At 38.3% G+C, this 21,788-nt stretch overlaps 1 protein-coding gene across 5 annotated transcripts in view; it reads right to left on the reverse strand.

Annotated features, from left to right (window-relative positions):
• LOC113249831 (protein WWC3-like) overlaps nucleotides 1-21,788 on the reverse strand; it is a 250,805-nt gene that overhangs the window by 162,394 nt on the left and 66,623 nt on the right. For 3 of the 5 annotated variants that reach the window (XM_048213623.2, XM_057315435.1, XM_057315439.1), the window contains exon 2: nucleotides 13,812-13,898. The exons of the other annotated variants lie outside the window; for them this stretch is intronic. In XM_048213623.2, coding sequence (XP_048069580.1) covers nucleotides 13,812-13,898 — 87 coding nt within the window. The remainder of the gene's footprint in view (nucleotides 1-13,811; nucleotides 13,899-21,788) is intronic. 5 annotated transcript variants of the gene reach the window in all.

Here is a 21,788-nt window from a genome sequence, read left to right on the forward strand (position 1 = left end):
GGCAGAGTGGGAGAGGGAGAAGCAGACTGCCCGCCGAGCAAGAAGACTGACGCGGGGCTCCATCCCAGAATGCTGGGATGGTGACCTGAGCAGAAGGCAGACGCTTAACCACTGTGCCACCCAAGCGTGCTTCAATATTAACATTTTTATCACCAGGTTTATTTAACACTAGACCCTCCTAAATCACTTTTCTGCTAACCCTAGCACAAAACAGTTCTCACTTTTGGCTGCATTTTGCAATCCCTAGGGCAGCTCAAAATGTAGGGATAGCTGGGTCCCATTTCTCAATAGCCTAATATAATTAATCTAGGATAGAGGGACACCTTAGCATCAGGCTTCTAAAGCTCCCTGATGAGTTCTAATGTGTAACAAAAGTTGACAATCATAGTTCTTTCTACTTAGAAGAGTGGAAACAGTTGGGAAATCAACAACAAGGAAAAACAACATAAGACAAGTACCCCAATATCTCATGTACCAGCTCTGTACATGAGCTCATGGTTATAATATGACATGAAAACATATCAAGTCATTTTTTCTGCTTGAAGAATAGTACTCAGATGTCATATATCGTCTCGGAGTAGCTATTTCCTATGTTCTGCTTCAAGAAACATATTGACAAGGATCGTGAGCTTCAGAATGGCTTTGGGACATCATAAAGGTCTGTACCTGCACCTTTCCTTTAAACATAGGAGATAAACAAAATGAGGTCTATGTAGGGACATCAGTATCATGGTGACATAAGGTACCCTATGCTTTTGTCTCTCTTATTATCTAAATGTTTACATCTATGAACAAAAGTGCCTCTGTGGCAGTTATGGGATCCAACACCACAAGGTAAGGGACCCAGGAGGAGTCTTGCACACCTGAACATCAGATAACAGGCAAGCAGACCTTGGTATAGGCTGCGGAAGCACCAGAACACCATGAACTAGTCTCAACTCCTCTTGACTTAGTCAGGAATCTCCTGTAGAACACTGCCTTGTGCAGTCACCCATGCATGGGAGACATTCTATTCATCCAGGTTTCTGGAAAAGTTCCAGTAGTCCATTACAGAAACACACACACACACAGACACAGACACACACACACAGGCATACACACATGGACATCACACATGGACATACACACATGCAAAGCTGGTTGCATCAAAATGGACAGGAAGACCTTTGCCAGCATCATACCTCTCCTCAAGACAGCATAATTATGCCTAGAAGGCTAGCAATCTCAACTGATTGAGAGACATCTTAGGTAGACAAAGACTACAGGCAGAAAACAGGCCATGATCTGTAAACAAGAGGAAAATCACAACTTGAGCTGCATTTCATGAAAACAAAAACATATGCCTGGTATGTTAATAGATAAGGAAAAGACTCAAAACTTAAAAATTCTGCCACAAGACAGAGGAACAAGTGTGGAGATGGCCATGTATGGTTGAACAACGGCTGAGATACAAATGGGACCAACAAAAACTATGTCTACCAGAAGGCAGCTAGTAAACATTAGAGGAAAAATGTTACTTCTTTTTTTAAAAAATATTTTATTTATTTATTTGCCAGAGAGAGCATATAAGCAGGGGGATCAGCAGACAGAGAGGGAGAAGCACACTCCCCACTGAGCAAGGAGACTGATGTGGGACTCAATCCCAGGACCTGGGATCATGGCCTGAGCTGAAACCAGATGCTTCACCCACTGAGCCACCCAGGCGACCCAGCAATGTTATTTCAAATGTGACAATAGCAACATAAAACTCCAAGGATTTGATGAATCAAGAAAATGACTTCACTAATGATGACAATAATCCTCCAGTAAGCAAACCCAAAGACAAGGAAATCTGCAATCTACCTAATAAGAAATTTATAATAGCTACTTCAAGAAAATTCAATGAGCTACAACAAACACAGAAAGACAAGTCAGTGAAATCAGGAAAATAATACATGGTCAAATCAGAAACTTAATGAGAGTTAGAAAATCATTTAAAAATCAAATAGAAATGCTGGAGCTGAAAAATTCAATAAATGAAATGAAGAATGCAATAGAGCATCAACACAGGACAAGATCAGGGAAAAAAAAGAAAAGAAAAGAAATCAATAAGTTAGAAGAAAGGAATCTGAAACACCCAATCAAGAATAAAGAAAAAGGAATGAAAAAGAGTAAGGAAAATCCACATGGTTCATGGGAACTAAACAACAACAACAAAAAAATTATGTCAGAATCACTGGGGTTCCAGGAGAAGACAGGGGGAAAGGAGTAGAAACTTTATTTAAAAAAATAAATGACAGAGAACTTCCCAAATCTGGGACGAGATCTTCACAAAAGAACAAGAGGTAAGAACATACTACTATGGGAAACCACCAGTATATAAACAAACACAGCAGAGAAAGAAAGAAGAAAAAAATCATTACCATCTACAAAATAGCCAGGAAGCAATTAATAAGACAGCCATTTGTAACTCCTTACCTATCAATGATACTCTGAATGCAAACAGATTCAATTCACCAACCAAAAGGCTCAGAGCAACCAAACCAAATGAAAAAAAAAATTGAAAAAAAAAAAAGCCAACTGTATGTTGCCTACAAGAACATTACTTCAGTTCTAAGGACATGCATAGGGATGCAAAATGATTCTCCATGCAAATGGAAACCAAAAGACAGAGGGGACAGCTATACTTAAATCAGTATAAGTAACTTTGGAAGCCAAAAATTGTAGTAAGAGACAAAGAAGGTCATGATATGATGACAAAGAGATCAAATCATTGAGAAGATACAACAATTAGAAATACATATGCACCCCACATCAGAGCACCTAAATGTATTAAGCAAACAGTAACAAGTCAGAAGGAAGAAAAAGGACAACAGAAAAATTGCAGGGGAATTAAATACCCAACATTCAGTAATGGATAGATCACCCAAACTAAACTAGGAAAATTGGACTTGAACTATACTTTATAGAAAATGCACATTTATAGCATATTCCACCCACAGCAACACAATATATACTTCTCAAGTGTGCATAGAAGAGTCATTCTCAGGATAAATCACCTCAATACACCTCAAAACAAGTCTTAGCAAATTTAAGATGACTGAAATCATACCAAATATGCTTTCTGACAACGATGGTATGAAACAAAATAAACAACAAAGGAAAGCTGGAAAACTTACATATATGTGAAAATTAACACAATCCTGAATAACCAATGGGTCAAAGAAGAAGTCAAAAGGAAAAAAAAAAAATCCCAAACAAAAATCTAGACACAAAACCTAACCTGCACAAAAATTAACTCAGAAGGAATCAGATTTCAAGCAAAAAGGCAAAACTATAAAACTCCTAGAGATAAAAGAAAACCTAGGTGACCCTGGGTACAGAAGCATTTTAGATACAAAATTAAAGGCACGGGACACCTGGGTGGCTCAGCTGGTTAAGCGTCTGCCTTCGGTTCAGGTCATAATCCCAGGGTCTTGGGATTGAGTCCCACATCGGGCTCCCTGCTCCACAGCAAGCCTGTTTCTCCCTCTCCCTCTGTTCCCCCTGCTTGTAGTCTCTCTCTCTCTCTGACAAATAAATAAATAAAATCTTAAAAACAAAACAAACAAACAAACAAAAAAAACCAAAGGCACAATCCATGAAAAAAAAAAAAGAATAATATTGACCTTATTAAAATTAAAACTTCAGCTTTGTGAAAGACAATGTCAAGATAATGAGCAGACAAGCCACAGACTGGGGAAAATACTTGTAAAAGACATTCCTGATAAAAAAACAACCCAAAGTATACAAAGGCATTTAAAACTCAACAGTAAGAAAACAAGCACTCAACTCACCTGCAGGCCTTAACAGACACTTCACCAAAGAAGAAACACAGGTGACAAAGCACATTTTCCATATGTCATCATGGAAATGTAAATTAAAACAACGAGGTATCACTGCACACCTACTAGAATGGCCAAAATTCAGAAAAATGACAACACCAAATGCTGGTGGATATGGAACAATAGAAACTCTCATTGATTGGTGGTAGTTACCCAAAGAGGTACCGCCACTTTAGAAGACAGTTTAGAGGGTTTTTACAAAACTAAACACTCATCATCCAAGATCCCTCTCTTTGGTATTTACCCCCACAGAACTGAAAACTTATATCCATACAAAATAATGCACACTGATGTTTACATAGCTCATAATTTCCAAAACCTAGAAGTAAACAAGGTATCTCCCAGTGAATGAATAGATACGTTGTGGTATATTTAGACAAGGGGAAATTATTCATTGCTAAAAATAAATAAGCTATCAAGCCATAAAAAGACATGGAAGACCCTTAAATACATATTACTAAGTGGACGATGACAATCTGAAAAGGATACATATTATATGATTCCATTTATATGGCATTCTATTAAAAACCTAGGGAGACAGTGGCTTGGAAAGTTTTGAACAGAAGGAAAGAATGAATAGGTAAGCTGGGAGGGATTTTAGGAGAAATATTCCATATGATAAAATTGTAGATACATGAATGTCATTGTACATTTGTCTAAACCGATGTACAACACAAGAATGAACCCTAATGTAAACTACAGACTTTGAACGTTAAATTATGTGTCAATGTGGAATCAACCAATTGTAACAATATTCGCCTATGGTGAGGAATACTGACAGTGGGTTGGTAACATAGTGGAGGATGCTGATAATGTACCATTCCAGTGGAGATCCTGGTACATACATACATGGGTAGAGGAGGGGAAATATGAACAATCACTGTTACCCTCCCCTCAATTAAAAAAAAAAAAAAAAAAAGGCCAATTAGCTTCTACTTATGGAATTCATTACTGATGCTGTTTTAAATTACCACATTATTTATTTGGTATTCTTAAGAATTTATTTTACTGAAATACATTGGACATATAACATTGTGTAAATTTAAGTTGTACAAGTTCATTGGATACATCATGTATTATACTATGATTGCTTTTGTAGTGATAATTAGCATGTCTATCATATCATTTAATTACATCTTTTTATTTACTTCTTTCTTAGCAAGTTTGGTGATGTTTATTTCTTAGCAAGTTTAGTGACTATAATACAAAATTATTGTCTATATTCATTATATGATGCATTAGATAGAACTTATTTACTACTCATTCCAAGTTTGTACCCTTATACAACATCTGTCCTATTGCCAGCTGCCCAGCCCCTGCTAGCCATTTTACTATTTTAACAAGTTTCACTTTTTAAGATTCCAGATATAAGTGAGATCACATGATATTTGTCTTTCTGTCTGACTCTTTTCACTCAGCATAATGACCTCAAGATCCATCCCAGTTGTTACAATGGCAAGATCTTTTTTTTGTCATGGTTGATAATCTATCAATCAATCATCTATCATTTATCTATCAATCATCTATATCATCTATCTTTTTTACATTTTATTTATTTGAGATAGAGAATGAAAGGGAGAGCACAAGTTGGGAGACAGACAGAGAGGCAGGTAGGCTCCTCATTGAGCAGGGAGCCTGATCCCAGGATCCTGGGATTGATGCAGGAAGGGTAGGTTCTTGTCCCACAGAGTCAAAGAAAGAATCTCTTGGACAACAGAGAGTGAGTAAAGCGATGGAAGTTTATTAAGTGAAGATACAGAAAAAGCTCTCAAGAGTGAAAGGGGTTCCAAAAGGGTTGCCAATGAGGGCCTTTAAGATTTAGAGAAAGCTAACCAGGAAACTTAAATCCTTTTAACATCTCTATTGGTAATCACTGTGCAAAGACTAGTGATAACACCTTCGAAGGCTTAGTTCCTTTTTAGGTCACAGGTGATTATCATAACATAACACCGTCAATGGCTTACTTCCTTTGTTGGTCACAGGTGATTATCATAAAAAAGACACCCTAGGGCAGGGTGCTCCTAGGGCAGGGCGGTCCAGTTTGTTCATTTATCTCTGGTTTTCCGATACCTCCAAATTTTGGGGATTTCTGTGAGCCTAATCTCATAACCCCCTATCTCTCTCTCCCTACCTAGCCCCGGCTGTCCCTTACTCAGGATCATGACCTGGGCCAAAGTCAGATGCTTAACTGAGCCACTCAGGCACCCCTCTATCTCTATCACCTACACACACACACACACACACACACACACACACATCCTCCCATCTTCTTTATCCATTCATCTGCTGAGGAGTACTTAGGTTGTTTCTGTATCCTGGCCATTATGAATAATGCTTCAATAAACATGGAACTGAATATACCTTTTCAATATGTTGTTTTCAGATACTTTGCGTATATACCCAGAAGAGGAATTGTTTGATCATATGGCAATCTAAATTTTTTGAGGAACTTTCATGTTTTTACCCATAATGTCTTACATTTCTGCCAATGGTGTAAAAGAAGTCTCTTTTCTCTACATCCTGATGCATAGTTGTTATCTCTGGTCTTCCTGATAGCCATGCTAACAAGTACGAGGAGTTATCTTGTGGTTTGGATTTGCATTTGCCTAATAATTAGTGATGCTGACCATCTTCTCATATAACTGTTGGGTAAAATCTATGTAACTTTAGAAAAAAGTCTTAGTTCCTCTGCCCATTTTTTTAATCAGGTATTTCTGTTGTTACAGAGTTGCATGAATTCTTTATATATTTTGAATATTAACCACTTATCAATATATGGTTTGCAAAATTTTTCTCCCCTTCAATAGGTTGCCTTTTCATTTTGTTGTTTCTTTTCTTGTGCAGAAGCTTTTAAGTTCAGTGTGCTCCACTTGCTGATTTTGCTTTTGTTTTTGTGTTCTTCTAATGTTCAGGAGTTTTGCCCTACATCTTAGTCTAGTTTTATGGTATCAGGTCTTGTGTGTAAGACTTTGATCCATTCTGAGTTAGTGTGAGGAGTCCATTTATTGTTCTGAAAGTATTTATCCAATTTGCCTTCTGTTGAAAAGACCATTCTTTCCCCATTGGGTGTTCTTGGATCCCCTGTCAAATATTGAATGGCTGGATATGCATGGGTTTAATTCCGGACCCTTTACTCTGTCCCATTGGTCTGTGTGTCTATTTTTATGCCAGTATTCTTTCAATCTATGAACATAAGATGTCTTTCCATCTGTTTATGTCTTCCTTGATTTCTTTTAACAAAATCTTGTATTTTTCATCGCATGGATCTTTCACTTACTTAGTTAAACTAATAACCAAGCTGTTGTTTTTTCTTAATTTTTCATAATATTGTGAATGGGATAGTTTTGTTTCTTTTATAAAAATGTCATTACTAGTGTATGGAAATGCAACTGATTTGATGCATGTGAATTTTACATCTGGCAACTGTACAAAATCTATTGATTGGTTCCAACAGGTTTTTGGTTTAGTTTTGGGATTTTCGATATATACAAAATCGTATCTGCAAATAATGACAAATTTTACTTCTTCCTTTCAAATCTGGATGACTTTTCTTTGTCTTGCCTCCTGTTCTATATTGAATAGGAATGGTAAGTATTTTTTATGTTGTTTGTGATATTAAAGGAAACCTTTCAATTTTTCTTCATTGAGTATAAGGTTAGCTGTGACTCTGTCATAGATGGCCTTTATCATTTTGAAATACATCTCTTCCATACCCAATCAGTTGAGGGTTTTTAAAATGAAAAAAAGAAGTTGTATTTTCTCAAATGCTTTTTTTACATGTATTGAGATGATGATTTTCATCTCTCATTCAATTAATGTGCTGTATTATAGTTATTTATTTGTGTATTTTAAATCATCCTTGCATACCAGGAATAAATCCCACCTTGTCATGGCATATGATCCTTTAAATGTGTTGTTCCATTAGGTTGCTAATATTTTGTTGAGGCTTTTTTCATTTATACTGATGAGGGATAATGGATATAGTTTTAAGATTTTATTTTTCAAGTAATCTCTACACCGAATGTGGCACTTGAATTCACAACCCCAAGATTAAGGGTCACATGCTCTACTGACTGAGAGCCCAGGTACCCCAGTTTTCTTTTCTTTCAGTGTCCTAACTTGGTTTTGGTGCCAGTGTGTGTTTCCAAGAACTTAATCATTTCCTATAAATTATATAATTTGGTAGCATATAATTCTTCATAGTTTCTAACAATCCCATGATTCTCTAGTATTGATTATGATACCTACTCTTTCATTTTTAACTTCATTTGAATCTTCTCTCTCTTTTTTTTTTTACTTACTCTAGTTAGAAACTGCTTATCTTTTCAAAAAATCAGCTCTTAGTTTCACTGCTCTTCTCTGTTGTTTTCTGGTTGCTCTCATTTATTTCTGTTTCAATCTTTATTATTTCCTTCCTTCTGCCAACTTTGGGCTTAATCTGTTCCTTTTGTAGTTTCTTTAGATATAAAGTTAGATTGTTTGATGTACTTTTAGTATATGAATTATTGCTATAAAACTGCTTCTCAGAACACGTGCAAAATCCATAGGTTTTGGTATATTTTGTTCAATTTGTTTGCTATATTCTTTTTTTTATTATTATTTTTATTCACTTATTTGTCAGAGAGAGAGAAAGCACAAGGCGGGGGGGAGGTTCGAGAAGCTGGCTCCCCCATCTGCAATATTCTTGACTTCCCTTTTTTTTTTTTTTATTAATAATGATTTTTTATTATATTATGTTAGTCACCATACAGTACATCCCCGGTTTTCGATGTAAGGCTCGATGATTCATTAGTTGTGTATAACACCCAGTGCACCATGCAATATGTGCCCTCCTTACTACCCATCACCGGTCTATCCCATTCCCCCACCCCCCTCCCCTCTGCAGCCCTCAGTTTGTTTCTCATAGTCCATAGTCTCTCATGTTTCATTCCCCCTTCTGATTACCCCCCCTTTCTTTATCCCTTTCTTCCCCTACTGATCATTCTAGTTCTTATGTTCCATAGATGAGAGAAATCATATGATAGTTGACTTCCCTTTTGATTTCTTCTTTGACCCATTAGTTGCTAAGAAGTATGTTGTTACTTTTCACATAAATGTTGCTTTTCCCAGTTTCCTTTTGTTGTTGATTTTTAGGTTCATACAATTATTGTCAGAGTAGACAGATGGGAGGGTGCCTGGGTGGCTCAGTCAGTTAAACACCTGTCTTCAGCTCAGGTCATGATCCTAGAGTCCCTGGCATTGAGCCCCAGTTGGACTCCCTGCTTAGAGAAGAGTCTGCTTCTCCCTTTCCCTCTGTCCTTCCCCCTGCTCTTGCTCTCTCTCTCTCTCAAATAAATAAGTAAAATCTTTACAAAATTTTTAAAATAAAAAAAAGAAAAAGAAAAAACATATTATTATTTCAGTCTTCTTAAATTTGCTAAGATTGTTTTCCGTGTTATTATGTGATCTATTCTGGAAAATTAGTGTAAGTGGGCACTTAAGAAGAATGGGCATCCTTCTGATATTGGGTGGAAAGTTCAATATATGCCTGTTAATTTGGTCTAAAGTATGTGTCAGTTCCATACTTTATTGATTTCCATCTGGATGATCTATCCATTACTGATGTGTATGAAGTTCCCTACTATTACTGTATTGTTGTCCATTTCTCCCTTCACGTTTGTTGGTTCTCTGATGCTGAATACATATATATTTGATTGTTGTATCTTCATATCTCAATCCCTTCATCATTGTATAATGACCGTCATTGTCTTCTTTTACTGTTTTTACTTTGAAATCTATTTTTTCTGATATAAGTTGGCTGTTCCACTTTTGGTTTCCACCTCTGTGGAGTTTCTAATTCTATCCCTTCACTTTGAACACATGTGTGCATTTGGAACTTTTCTAAGTCTTCTGGAGGCAGCAAATAATTCAATCTTCTCCTTCTTCCTTTTTCCATTGCCCTTCTTTTCCTCCTCTCCTTCCTCTTCTCCTTCTTCTTTATTAAATCAATCCAGCCCATCTGTGGCTTCTGATTGGCAAATCCCATACACATATGCACAGTAATTATTCCCATGTAAGGACTTACTACTATCTTCTTCTCACTGCCTTCTGTATCTCCATTGTTTCTTCTCCCTGTTTCCATGGCTGTATGCTGTTTACATTTTTTTAATGTTTCATGAGTCTACTCTACGTTTTTGCTTTGAGGTTACCATAAGGCTTACAGAAAACGTCTCCTAGCCAAAAACATTCCATTCCTACTAAAAGCGACTTATCTGCATTCACCTAGGAAGTCTCCACCCTTTTTTTTAATATATTTCTGTCACAATTTACTTCTTTTTCTGTTGTTTATTAACAAATTATAGGAACTATAGTAATTTTTAATACTTTTCCTATAGCCTTTATACTATAATTAGGTGGTCTAATAAACCATCTCAATATAAAGTTTTCTGAATCATCTGACTGTGCATTTTTCACCCTTTCTGTGTTGTGTACTTTCATATGTTTTCATGTCACTAATTAGCATCTTTCCATTTCAGCTTAAGAAACTCATTTTACCATTTTGTGCAAGGCCGCTTCTATTTGTCTGAGAAAGCCTTTGTTTTTCCTCATGTCTGAATGATAACTTTGCCAGATAAATTATTCTTGGCTGGTGATGTTTATCTTTCAACCTTTTCAATAATGTCATTCCACTCCTTCCTAGCCTGTTAAGTTTCTGCTGAGAGACATGTTGAGAGTTTAATGGGGACTGATTGATTGATTTCTCTGTCTCTCTCTTTCTCCTTTCTTTCCCTTTCCCTTCCTCTTTCCCTTCCTTCCTCCCTCCTTTCCTGTCCTGTTTACCTACCCCCCCTTCCTTACTTCTTTTCTTTCATTCCATCATTCTTTCCTTCCTTCTTTTCCTTTTTCCTGGATGCCTTTAAGATTCTTTATGTTAAACATTTTCATTATGCTGTGTTTCGGAAAAGGTCTTTTTTTCTTCTGGAATTCAAATTATTCTAATATTTGCTTCTCTGATCAAATACGATACCTCTCATAGAGTTTTTCTTCACTTAAAAAAAAACAAAAAAACTTAGTTCCTTCTCTTTTCCTAACTGTATTATTTGCTATCCTCCAAGTCCCTACTCTTTTTTCTGTCTTTTCCCCTTGTTCCTGATGCTCTCTTCTGCATTTTTCATCTTTGTTTCTTGAGTTCTCATCTCTAGAATTTGTTTGGGTCTTTATTAGATTTTCAATCTTTGGTAAAGAACTGCTTCTGCTCATTAATTTTAGCTCTATATCCATTTATCAAATGCCTTTGAGTTTTTTGTTTTTGTTCTTGTTTTTTTGTAGCTCACTGAATTTGTTCCTAACAGCTATTTTGAATTTCCTATTCACTAGATCACAATATTCCATGCCTCTGAACTCGGCTGCTAGACAATTTTCACTTTATTTTTGTGATGCTACATTTCCTTGACTTGATTGTGTTTGAAGGTAGGAAATCTTTTTTAGTTAACATTTTCTGTCTTCTTTCTTACCAACTGGCTGGCTATTAGAAACCTTTCTTTTGTATTCCAAGAGGCATTGCTGTAGTTCAAATTTGTGGGTTCTCCCTTGCCCCCAACCTTGGCCTATAATCTGAGAACCTTTCCCATCTTCCAGAGGTCCCTCACAATGGACACACTTGGAAGTGTATACAGAGAGCACCAGCTGGGGCTTTAGGGGTGCCTCTGCCAGATGGTAATGGGGCATTCTCAGACTTTTGTGGGCAATCTGAATTTGCTGAATTCCTAAGCAGACAGCAGGAAATGCAACACTTTAATCCCCGCTGACATTCTTCTCTGCCTCCTTCTCTTCCCCGGTCCCCCTCAATCACAGAGTTTCATCTTCAGACATCCAGGTGCTGGAGAGAAAATAAGTTTCTCCAGTCACAATGGACACAACTCAAGAGAGACACGCAGTCATTCACAATTTCCCACCTCCTCTCACAGAGAGGTCACCACAAATCCTGCCAGTTTATCCCCCCTTGCAGTACCACCCTGGCAGGAAGAGGCTATGCCAAGTTCCTCCCTCTCCTCTGATTCCAAACTCTTCTCCCTCCACAGCAATGCTGTGCCAAATTCTCCCCCACCCAAAGGCAGGACCTCCACAACTCTCTTGCCTGTGGGTGTCCACCCAGTTTTGCTGTCCCAGGCCCCCCAATGCCACCATGGCAACTAGCAATGGGGAAGCCTCACCTACTGCCTTGGATCTATAGCCCCTACTGAAGTCCTATCTGCATACTTTCAGTTGCACAGGTCGGCTAGTAACTTCCTGGGATGCCTGGTGTAGGATGTAAGACACTTTGGTTTGCTTAGGGATGTCTAATTAGTTGCTGATCAAAGGGAGAGATAGGAGGAAAGGCTCATGCTCCCATGATGCTGATGTCATTCCTCATATTCTGCTCAATTCTGCTGTAAATCTAAAACTGCTCTAAAAAACAAAACAAATCAAAGAACAAAAACAAAACAAAAAAACCTCACAAAGTACTACTTTTTTAAAAAGGGTGTCCATCGTTTTATATACTAGTATTAGCACTGCTATACAGTAAAAATAGCATTTCAAAGCTTTCCATATAAACACATTTAATATCCATTTTTCACCCAAACATAGAAATTAGTCTTCTGGGATATTACACTTGCTACACTGTATGTAAGATCGTGTTAATCTACATGAAACAAACAGCTCCAAGAGATGAAACATTTAAACAAGGTGCAAGTAGCATAATGGTTCTAAATTCTAGATGATTTCATTTTGCTATCTTCTCCTTCCAGGGACTTTTGGAAATGCTACAAACATTCTAGGCATCATAACTGAGGACATAGATGCTACTGGCATCTCGTGGCTAGAGGCCAAAAAGGCTCATGCACACTACAGTACGTAAGATAGTGAACACAACTGAAAATGGTGCAGTCCCAAAGTCAGTAGAGTCTGAGAAACTCTCATATAAAGTAACATTTTCTTTAGATACTGTTTAGAACTCTGCTCATTACCAATAATTTGCTGATAATAATAATAACTGAAACTTCTACACATGATCGAGCTCTTTGGTATAACACACATATACAACTAAAAACAACGTAAGGGATCTGGAATATGAGGGCTTACGAAAAAAGTAGCTTACTTTGGTGTCCTTCCTCTTGATATAACTTTGATGCCCCATTCTTTATGACTATCCTTCACCAACAGTCTCTCCTAGAAAAAGCACACCTTGGGCCTAAGAATGACTCAGGGGATGGCATGCCCCAAATTTCTCCTGTCCCACCCCAGAAGCTTGAGCTTTCTGGAATTCAGTCCTAGGTCAATGAGGTGTCTACCTACCCATCATTGGCACCCCACCATCCATGGTAACTCTGATTATTTGTAATTCACAATGCAGTCCATGGATGACACTACTTTGCAAACTTTAGCAGTCTGCAATGAGATAAGTACAGAAATTGACAAAATCACTTATGAAGTTTTATAATAATTTGGTAAGTAATTTTATTGAAACTGATGATAATGAAAAGGTCTTTGCATGCCTGTTTCACTTTATTTGCCTAGTAATTGATTTTTACAAAACAACCTACCCATGAACTAATTGGAAAGAAAAAAGAAGAAAAATAAAAGAACCGAGACAGTTTGAGAAGCACTAACGGTTTATCTTTATTTTTCTAGAACACTAGACAGGTTCTGGCACAAAAAAAGGCTTTGAATAAATGCAGGATGAACACATACATGAATGGAACTGACAAATTTCAGAGGCTCTAAGGTAGCAGAACAGACAGAAATTAGTACTGCTGGACTGATGCTGGGTAAGACAAGGAGTCATGGAGAACCCTCAGGTACTTACTTTGAGTTCTTGGGAAATTGAAGATAGTAGTCACTAAGATAGGGAAACACCAGTATATGAGCAGTTAAAGACATGTGTACAGATGACGAATTAGTTTTTGAGTGTGTTGATTTTAAGGTTACCTGTGAGATATCCAAATGGAGATGTCCGGGATGTTAGGTATATAGGTTGGAAGCTCAGGAATTTGACAGACGCTTTCTCTGTGTTCCCTGACGGTGTAAAGAATATATGGTCAAAGGATTGCATCATCGTGTGAAAAAAAATGTGGAAACAAACCAAACACCTACCAATAGGAGAATAAATTGTATCTTCAGGTAAAATGCATGAATTAGAATGCTATGTTATTATAAATCTTTTTTTTAAAAGATTTTATTTATTTATGTGACAGAGAGAGACAGCCAGCGAGAGAGGGAACACAGCAGGGGAGTGGGAGAGGAAGAAGCAGGCTCCCAGCGGAGGAGCCCGATGGGGGACTCACCCCGGAACGCCAGGATCACGCCCTGAGCCAAAGGCAGACGCTTAATGACTGAGCTACCCAGGCGCCCTATCATTATAAATCTTGCAAATACAATCTGCTAAATGTGATGTGCTATCTTGGGCTGGATCCTGGAATAGGAGAAGGGCATTAGTGGAACAAATGGTGAGATCTGAATAAAGTCTACAGTCTACTTAGCAGGTCTGTACCAATATTTATTTCTTAGTTCTGACAATTCTTCCATGGTTATGTACATTAACATTAGGGCCAGCAGAGTTAAGGGTATAGAGTAACTCACTGAACTATTAAAACTACTCCCAAATAAAAGTTTATTTTTAAAAAAGGAAGATCAAATATAAAGAGTAAGTTGCAAAGGAATTCATGAAATTCAACAGCACTGATAAACAGCTTCAGAACATGCAAAATAATAGTACATACATATACAATGGACATATAAATACATGCGTGGAAATGACAAATATCTAATTTAAGGTAGTAGTTACAAAGAACTGGAGGGAAGTGGGGAAGGAAGGAAGCATATCCAAGAGAAGCAGTCAGTGAATCTGAAGCATATCTGTAGTCTTCCCTTCTTTTTAAAAGAATCTGAGGCAAATACTAAGGGGGTAATTCACCAGGATAAGTACTAGGGTCTGAAGAACACAGATGAAGTACAAAGATGTTCATTATTACATTATTGTTTATTTTTAAAAAGTGTTTATGGAAGGAGAGAAAAACTCTAAAGGTTTTCTGAACACTCAAATAATATTTAACTGCAGAGAATATCTCAATTTCCCAGTAATATCATTGTAGGCCTTAATCCCAAGGCTCATGTTAATTCCTATCAAAGAAGAATTTTTTAAAAATTAACATTTTTGAAAGATTTTATTTATTTATTTGACAGAGAGAGAGACAGCCAGAGAGGGAACACAAGCAGGGGGAGTGGGAAAGGAAGAAGCAGGCTCCTAGCAGAGAAGCCTGATGTGGGGCTCGATCCCGGAATGCTGGATCACGCCCTGAGCCGAAGGCAGACGCTTAACAACTGCGCCACCCAGGCGCCCCTAAAAATTAACTCATTAATGAAAAGGTTGGGAAGCTGATTCAAAGACTACTTGAGAAATAGAGATTTACATAATCAGGTGGAAAGGGATTGCTTAAATGAGTTTGCTAACTAAGAGGTAAGACCAGTTAATATCTTAGGGTAATAAAACTAACTATAAGCTTTAGGGCTATCTTCTCTACTGAACAGAAAGCACTTATATCTATACAAGGCAAAAACCTATAGGTCAACCTGAGCTTCAGAAAGTCTCAATAATAGAAAGGCAAAGAAAGGTAAATCCCTAGATAATTAACTAAGCCCTGTTGGATCATCTTCTACTGTAACATTCAAAGCACACAGTCATCCCTTTGCCTATCACTGATTTCACATACTTTTACTTTTTTAAAAAAGATTTTATTTATTTATTTGAGAGACACTGAAAGCTAGAGAGATCACAGAGGGAGAGGGAGAAGAAGACTCACTGATGAGCTGAGAGCCTGATGCAGGGCTCAATCCCAGGAAGGCAGACACCTTAACCAACTGAGCCACCCAGGTGCCCCTCATATAATTTTTCTTAATAGTCCTCCCTTAATATCCCCAATAATTATGCCTGATCTCTCTTTCTCTTTCATACACATACACACACACACACACACACACACACACACACACACACATGCAGACTGGCCTGATTATGTTTTGGCCTGATTCACTTACTTCCTACAGCACGGTGAGCAAATATGGTATTGAGTTGCTACTTAAGCCAGAAAATTTTTTGTATACAGCTTTCATAAAGTCTTTAGAATTATACTTTTGAGACTTTATTACTTGCTTTTCAGTCTCATGGCTGTGAAACCTCCAAAATTTCTTACTACCATGTTTTACCTACAGTACCTACAAATATGGTAAACTGTGTCTCCTCAAGGTTCCCCAAATTTGCTAAGGTTTCTAGCACACCCCAAGGTGACCTTCCTTATACTTCCTGAAACGTTGCAACGCCATAAATCATAAAACAAATAATAAAAGTCCCACATCACAAAAGTACAAATACTGTACAAAGTGCTCTTATATGAACTACCCAGAGTAGGCAAGAATCCACAAAGCAGGTGATTCATATACTTGAAGTAGATCCAGCTTACAATGAAATCTAGTAACCCCAAATGATAATTCAAATCCACAGAAACCAAGACTACCAATAACGGTAATTATGTAATGTCTAAAGATACCATAAAGGGATATGTTGTTCTCCAGGACAAAACCCATATATGGGAGCAAAGCTGCAATGATCTGTAAGAAAATGGTCATAGAGTGTAAAATAATAATTATACCAATGTAGTGTGTTTTGTAACATTAGTGGATGTAATGAACATAATAATGCCACCAAAAGCAATAAGAAATAGAGACATATAGGAGAATTTTCTACACATTACTGAAATTAAGCTTCTGTAAATCTGAAGCTAATACTAATGTGTGTTAACAGATACATGGAAAACCCCACAGCAACTACTTAAACACTAAGCAAAAAAAAAAAAAAAAAAGGTAAAAAAATGAAATTAAAATGCTTTATTACAAAATATTTACTCGATGCAAAAGAAGGCAGCAAAGTAGAATATATGAAAAAAGAGGCATGAGACAGAAGACAAAATTCAGATTCAAAGAAGAGAGTGAAAATCAAACACGGAAAAAATGCAAAGAGCAACCACAACAAAGTGGAGTAGCTCTAACTCATACAAAACAAACTTGCAGAGGTGCGAGGGTGGCTAGGTTGATTAAACGTCTGCCTTCAGCTCAGGTTATGATACTGGGGTCCTCGGATGGAGTCCCACACATTGGGCTCCCTGCTCAACAATGTTGCTACATATTAAGAGAAATTTATAAATGAGAAAATGGAAAGTCCAAATTGGAAAATGTAACAATTTTATAATCATGTATGCACTTAATAACAGACTATCAAAATATACTAACTGACAGAAATAAATGGACAATTCAACAATAATAGTTGGAGACTTTGAAACCCCACTTTCAAGAAAAGACAGAATCAAAACAAGACAAAAGGACAAGGGAACAGAAGACTTAAACAATACTATAAACCTGAAACATATGGAAAACAACCCAGTATAATCTCTTGCAAATGCATTCAGACCATTCCCGGAGACAGATGAGCCATAAAACAAACTTCAGTTCATCTAAATAATAGAAATAATACAAAGTGTGCTTTCTAACCCTAACGGGATGAAAACAAAAAGCAATAACAGAAAATTTTTTTTAGATTCGAAGAGGTGGATACAAAAAACATACTCTACAAAACCAGTGGGCCAAGAAGAAATCAAAAGGGAAATCAGAATACTCTGAAATGAGTGAAAATGAAGATAAGTATATGTTATATAGGATGTAGCAAAAGCAATGCTTAGATGTAAATGTGTAGCAGTAAATGCCTATATTGAGAAGCTCTGAAGTCAATAACTTAAGCTTCCACACCCTAAGAAGCTAGAACAACAACAACAAAACAAACAAAAAAACACAAAGAACAAACTAAAGCAAAAGCAAGCAGAAGGAAGGAAGTGGTAAAATGAGAACAGAAATAAAGGGCATGGAGAATAAAAATTAGGGAAAATTAAGGATGCCAAATGCTAGCTGTTTATAAAGATCAGCATGAATGACAAACCATCTATTTACCTTGACCAAGAAAAAGAGAAGATCCAAATTACTGAAATCAAAATGATAGAGGATTCCAGTTGACCTTACAGAAATAATAACAATTATAAAGGAATAATGTGAAATTAATTTAATAATTTATTTAATTAATAACATTAACACCAACAATTTAGACCGCTTAGATGAATTAGAGGAATTCCTAGTGGTGGAGTGGCGGGGTAGGGAAACTAGCAGAACTGACCCAATAAGAAATAGACAATTTCAACAGAAATAGAGACTATCACTAAAAAAAACCCAAAAAACAGAATAGAACTATTGTGTGAAAACGTGACTCAATAATCAAGACAGCCCACAAAAAGCGGGAAACAGACAGCTTCATACACGAATGCTACCACACATTAAATGAAACATTAATACCAATTTTCATAAACTGCAAATATATATGTATATGTATATATACATTATGTATGTATATATACATATACATACACACACACATATATATATGTATGGGAAACGAGGAAATATTTTCCAATTTATTTTATGAGGCCACTATTATCCTGATACCAAAACAATACTGTCTCATATGAATAGGGATGCAAAATATCCTGAACAAAACACTATCAAATGGTATCACATAAGAACTGGGTCAAAATTTTAAAGTAATAGAATTATACATGATTATCAAATGGGATTTAACCTCAGCATTCAAATATCAATTAAAAGAATATATCATATCAACAGAATAAAACACACAAAATCACATAATCATCTCAAGGACAGAAAAAAAAAAAAACATTTCACAAAGTCTAACAGTCATCCATAATAAAAACATGAACATTCAAATATGAATAGAATGGAACTTCTTCAAACCAACAAAAGACATCTACAGAAACCTTACAGCCAACAGCACGCTTCATAAAATTGAATGCTTTCTCCTAATACCAGGAACAAGATAAGAACATCTGCTCTCACTGCTTCAATTCAACATTGTACTGCAGGTTCTAGGTTAGGAAATAAGGCAAGGAAAAGCAATAAAAGGTATCCCAATAGCAAATAATAATAATAATAATAACAAAAACAAAAATACACTTTACTCACATGACACGATTTTGTGTATCAAAAATCCGAAGAAGTCAACCAAATCACTATTAGAATGAATTAATTAGCTCAGACACATTGTAGTGTGATAATCTCCAATCTATATATATTGTACCTATATACTTGCAGTGAAAAACTCTAAAATAAAATGGAGAACACAATTCCATTCACAATAGCAATGCACATACAGAAGAAAGCTGGACCCCTACTATATACCACTTACAAAATTAACTAAAAATGGACTAATGGCTTAAATGTAAGGCCTGTAACTATAAAACTCCTAAAAGAAAACACAAATGGAAAGCTACTTGACATTGGTTTGGGCATTGGATTTGGCACCAAAAATAAGGCAAAAATCAAAGGAAACAACCACCAAAATAAAAAAGCAACCTATGGAATAGAACATCTCATGACACAACCAATAAAGGATTAGTATCTAAAATATATAGGGGCGAGGAAGGGAGTTAAGATGGCGGAGGAGTAGGGGACCCCTTTTTCAGCCGGTCCCCTGAGTCGAGCTGGATAGGTACCAGACCAGCCTAAATAACCACGGAATCAGCCTGAGACGCAGGATGATGCATCTGGATCTCTACAAATGAACATCTCCAGCGCTGAGTACTGAGGTACGAAGAGGGGAGCTGTAAACCGTGCACAGATATCGGAAGATAAACGGAAGGGGGAGGGAGCCGCCGCGTTTGGGCCCCGGGAAGCGGCAGCCACCTGCACGGGGGAGCGGGGGGACTCACAGAGGGCACCAGCGAGAGAGCGGACTGACCGGTGAGCCGTGAACACGCGCCACCAGGCATCTCCCAGAACACCGGAATCCCGGTGTGCTCACGGGATCCAGATTGAGACGGGGAGCTCCTGGACCGCGCGCGGGGCGGCTGGCGGGTGGCGGGCCACCTGCACGGGGGAGCGGGCAGACTCGTGGTCGGCACCCGCGAAACAGCAGACTGAGACCCTGAACCGGGTGCGCGCCACCAGGATTCTCCCGAAACTCCGGAATCGAGGTGTGCTCACCGGGCATAGACTGAGACCGGGAGACCCGGGGTGCGGGGCGGCCGGTGGCTGGCGGCATTAGAAACACAAAGGACAGAGACGCGCTGGCCCTGGAAGTAAGGGCAGGGACGCCGAGTTGGTGCGCACATCCCGGGACGCTGCAGGGTTGAGCAGCACCAACAGTAATAGAGTTAAAGTGGCCAGAACATCAGTGGAGAACGGGCTGCAATCCCTCTGTTCTGTGACAATGCAGCCTCTGCTGCTCTGACCCTCAGAAGAGGCATAGCCGGCCGCCAGGGAAAGCCGCCAGAAAACAAAAGCCTGGAAATACCGGCTCAGAGAGTGCCCATCCCCATCCTCCCTCGCAGGGGACACGGAGACTCTACCCAAACAGGGTTGCCTGAGTATCGGCGCGGCAGGCCCCTCCCCCAAAAGGCAGGCTGAAAAATCAAGAAGCCCACAACCCGAGGCGCCTGGGTGGCGCATTCATTGAGCGCCTGTCTCCGGCTTAGGGCGTGATCCCAGCGTTCCGGAAAGGAGTCCCTCATCGGGCTCCTCCGCTGGGAGCCTGCTTCTTCCTCTCTCACTCCCCTGCTTCTGTTCCGTTCTTGCTGACTGTCTGTCTCCCTCTCTCAGATAAGTAAAAAAATAAAATCTTTAAAGAAGAAGCCCACATCTCTAAGATCCCTATAAAACAAGGGGCACGGCCTGGGACCCAGTCAATAATTTTGGGCTCTGGACAACCCCGCAACCTCTCCTCATTAGAATGACAGGAAGGAGAAGCCCCCCTCAGCAAAGAAAAGACAGTGAGTCTGTGGCCTCTGCCACAGAAGTAACGGATATGGATGTAACCAAATTATCAGAAATGGAATTCAGAGTAACAATGGTCAAGATAATGAGTAGACTTGAAAAAAGTATTAAGGAAAATGTTACTGAGAATATAGAATCCCTAAGGGCGTAAATGAGAGCGAATTTGACAGAAATTAAAAATTCTATGAGCCAAATGCAGGCAACACTAGAGGCTCTGACGGCCAGGGTCACCAAAGCAGAGGAAAGGGTTAGTGAATTGGAGGATGGGTTAATAGAGGAAAAAATAAAAATAGAAGATGGTCATAAAAAAATCCACGCCCACGAATGTTGGCTACGGGAGATTACTGACTCAACGAAACGATCCAATGTTAGAATCATCGGCATCCCCGAGGGGGTGCAGAAAAACAGAGGTCTAGAAGAGATATTTGAACAAATTGTAGCTGAAAACTTCCCTAATCTAGCAAGGGAAACAAAAATTCCTGTCCAAGAGGCAGAGAGGACCCCTCCCAAGCTCAACCATGACAGAGCTACACCACGTCACGTCATAGTGCAACTCGCAAATATGAGATCCAAGGATACAGTATTGAAAGCGGCCAGGGCAAAGAAATTTCTCACGTACCAAGGCAAAGGCATCAGAATTACGTCAGACCTGTCTACACAGACCTGGAATGAGAGAAACGGTTGGGGGAGCATTTTTAAAGCTCTTTCAGAGAAAAACATGCAGCCAAGGATCCTTTATCCAGCAAGGCTGTCATTCAGAATGGATGGAGAAATAAAGACATTTCAGAATCGACAGTCACTAGCCAATTTCGTAACCACGAAACCAGCCCTACAGGAGGTATTACGGGGGGTTCTATAAAAGTAAAAAGGCCCCAAGAGTGATACAAAACAGAAAGTCACAGCCAATACAAACAAAGACTTTACTGACAACATGGCAGAATTAAAAGCATATCTCTCAGTACTCAGTCTTAACATTAATGGTTTAAATTCTTGCTTTAAACGCCACAGGGTTGCAGATTGGAT

The sequence above is a fragment of the Ursus arctos genome, chromosome Y (genome assembly GCF_023065955.2).
Source record: "Ursus arctos isolate Adak ecotype North America chromosome Y, UrsArc2.0, whole genome shotgun sequence".
Lineage (NCBI taxonomy): Eukaryota > Metazoa > Chordata > Mammalia > Carnivora > Ursidae > Ursus > Ursus arctos.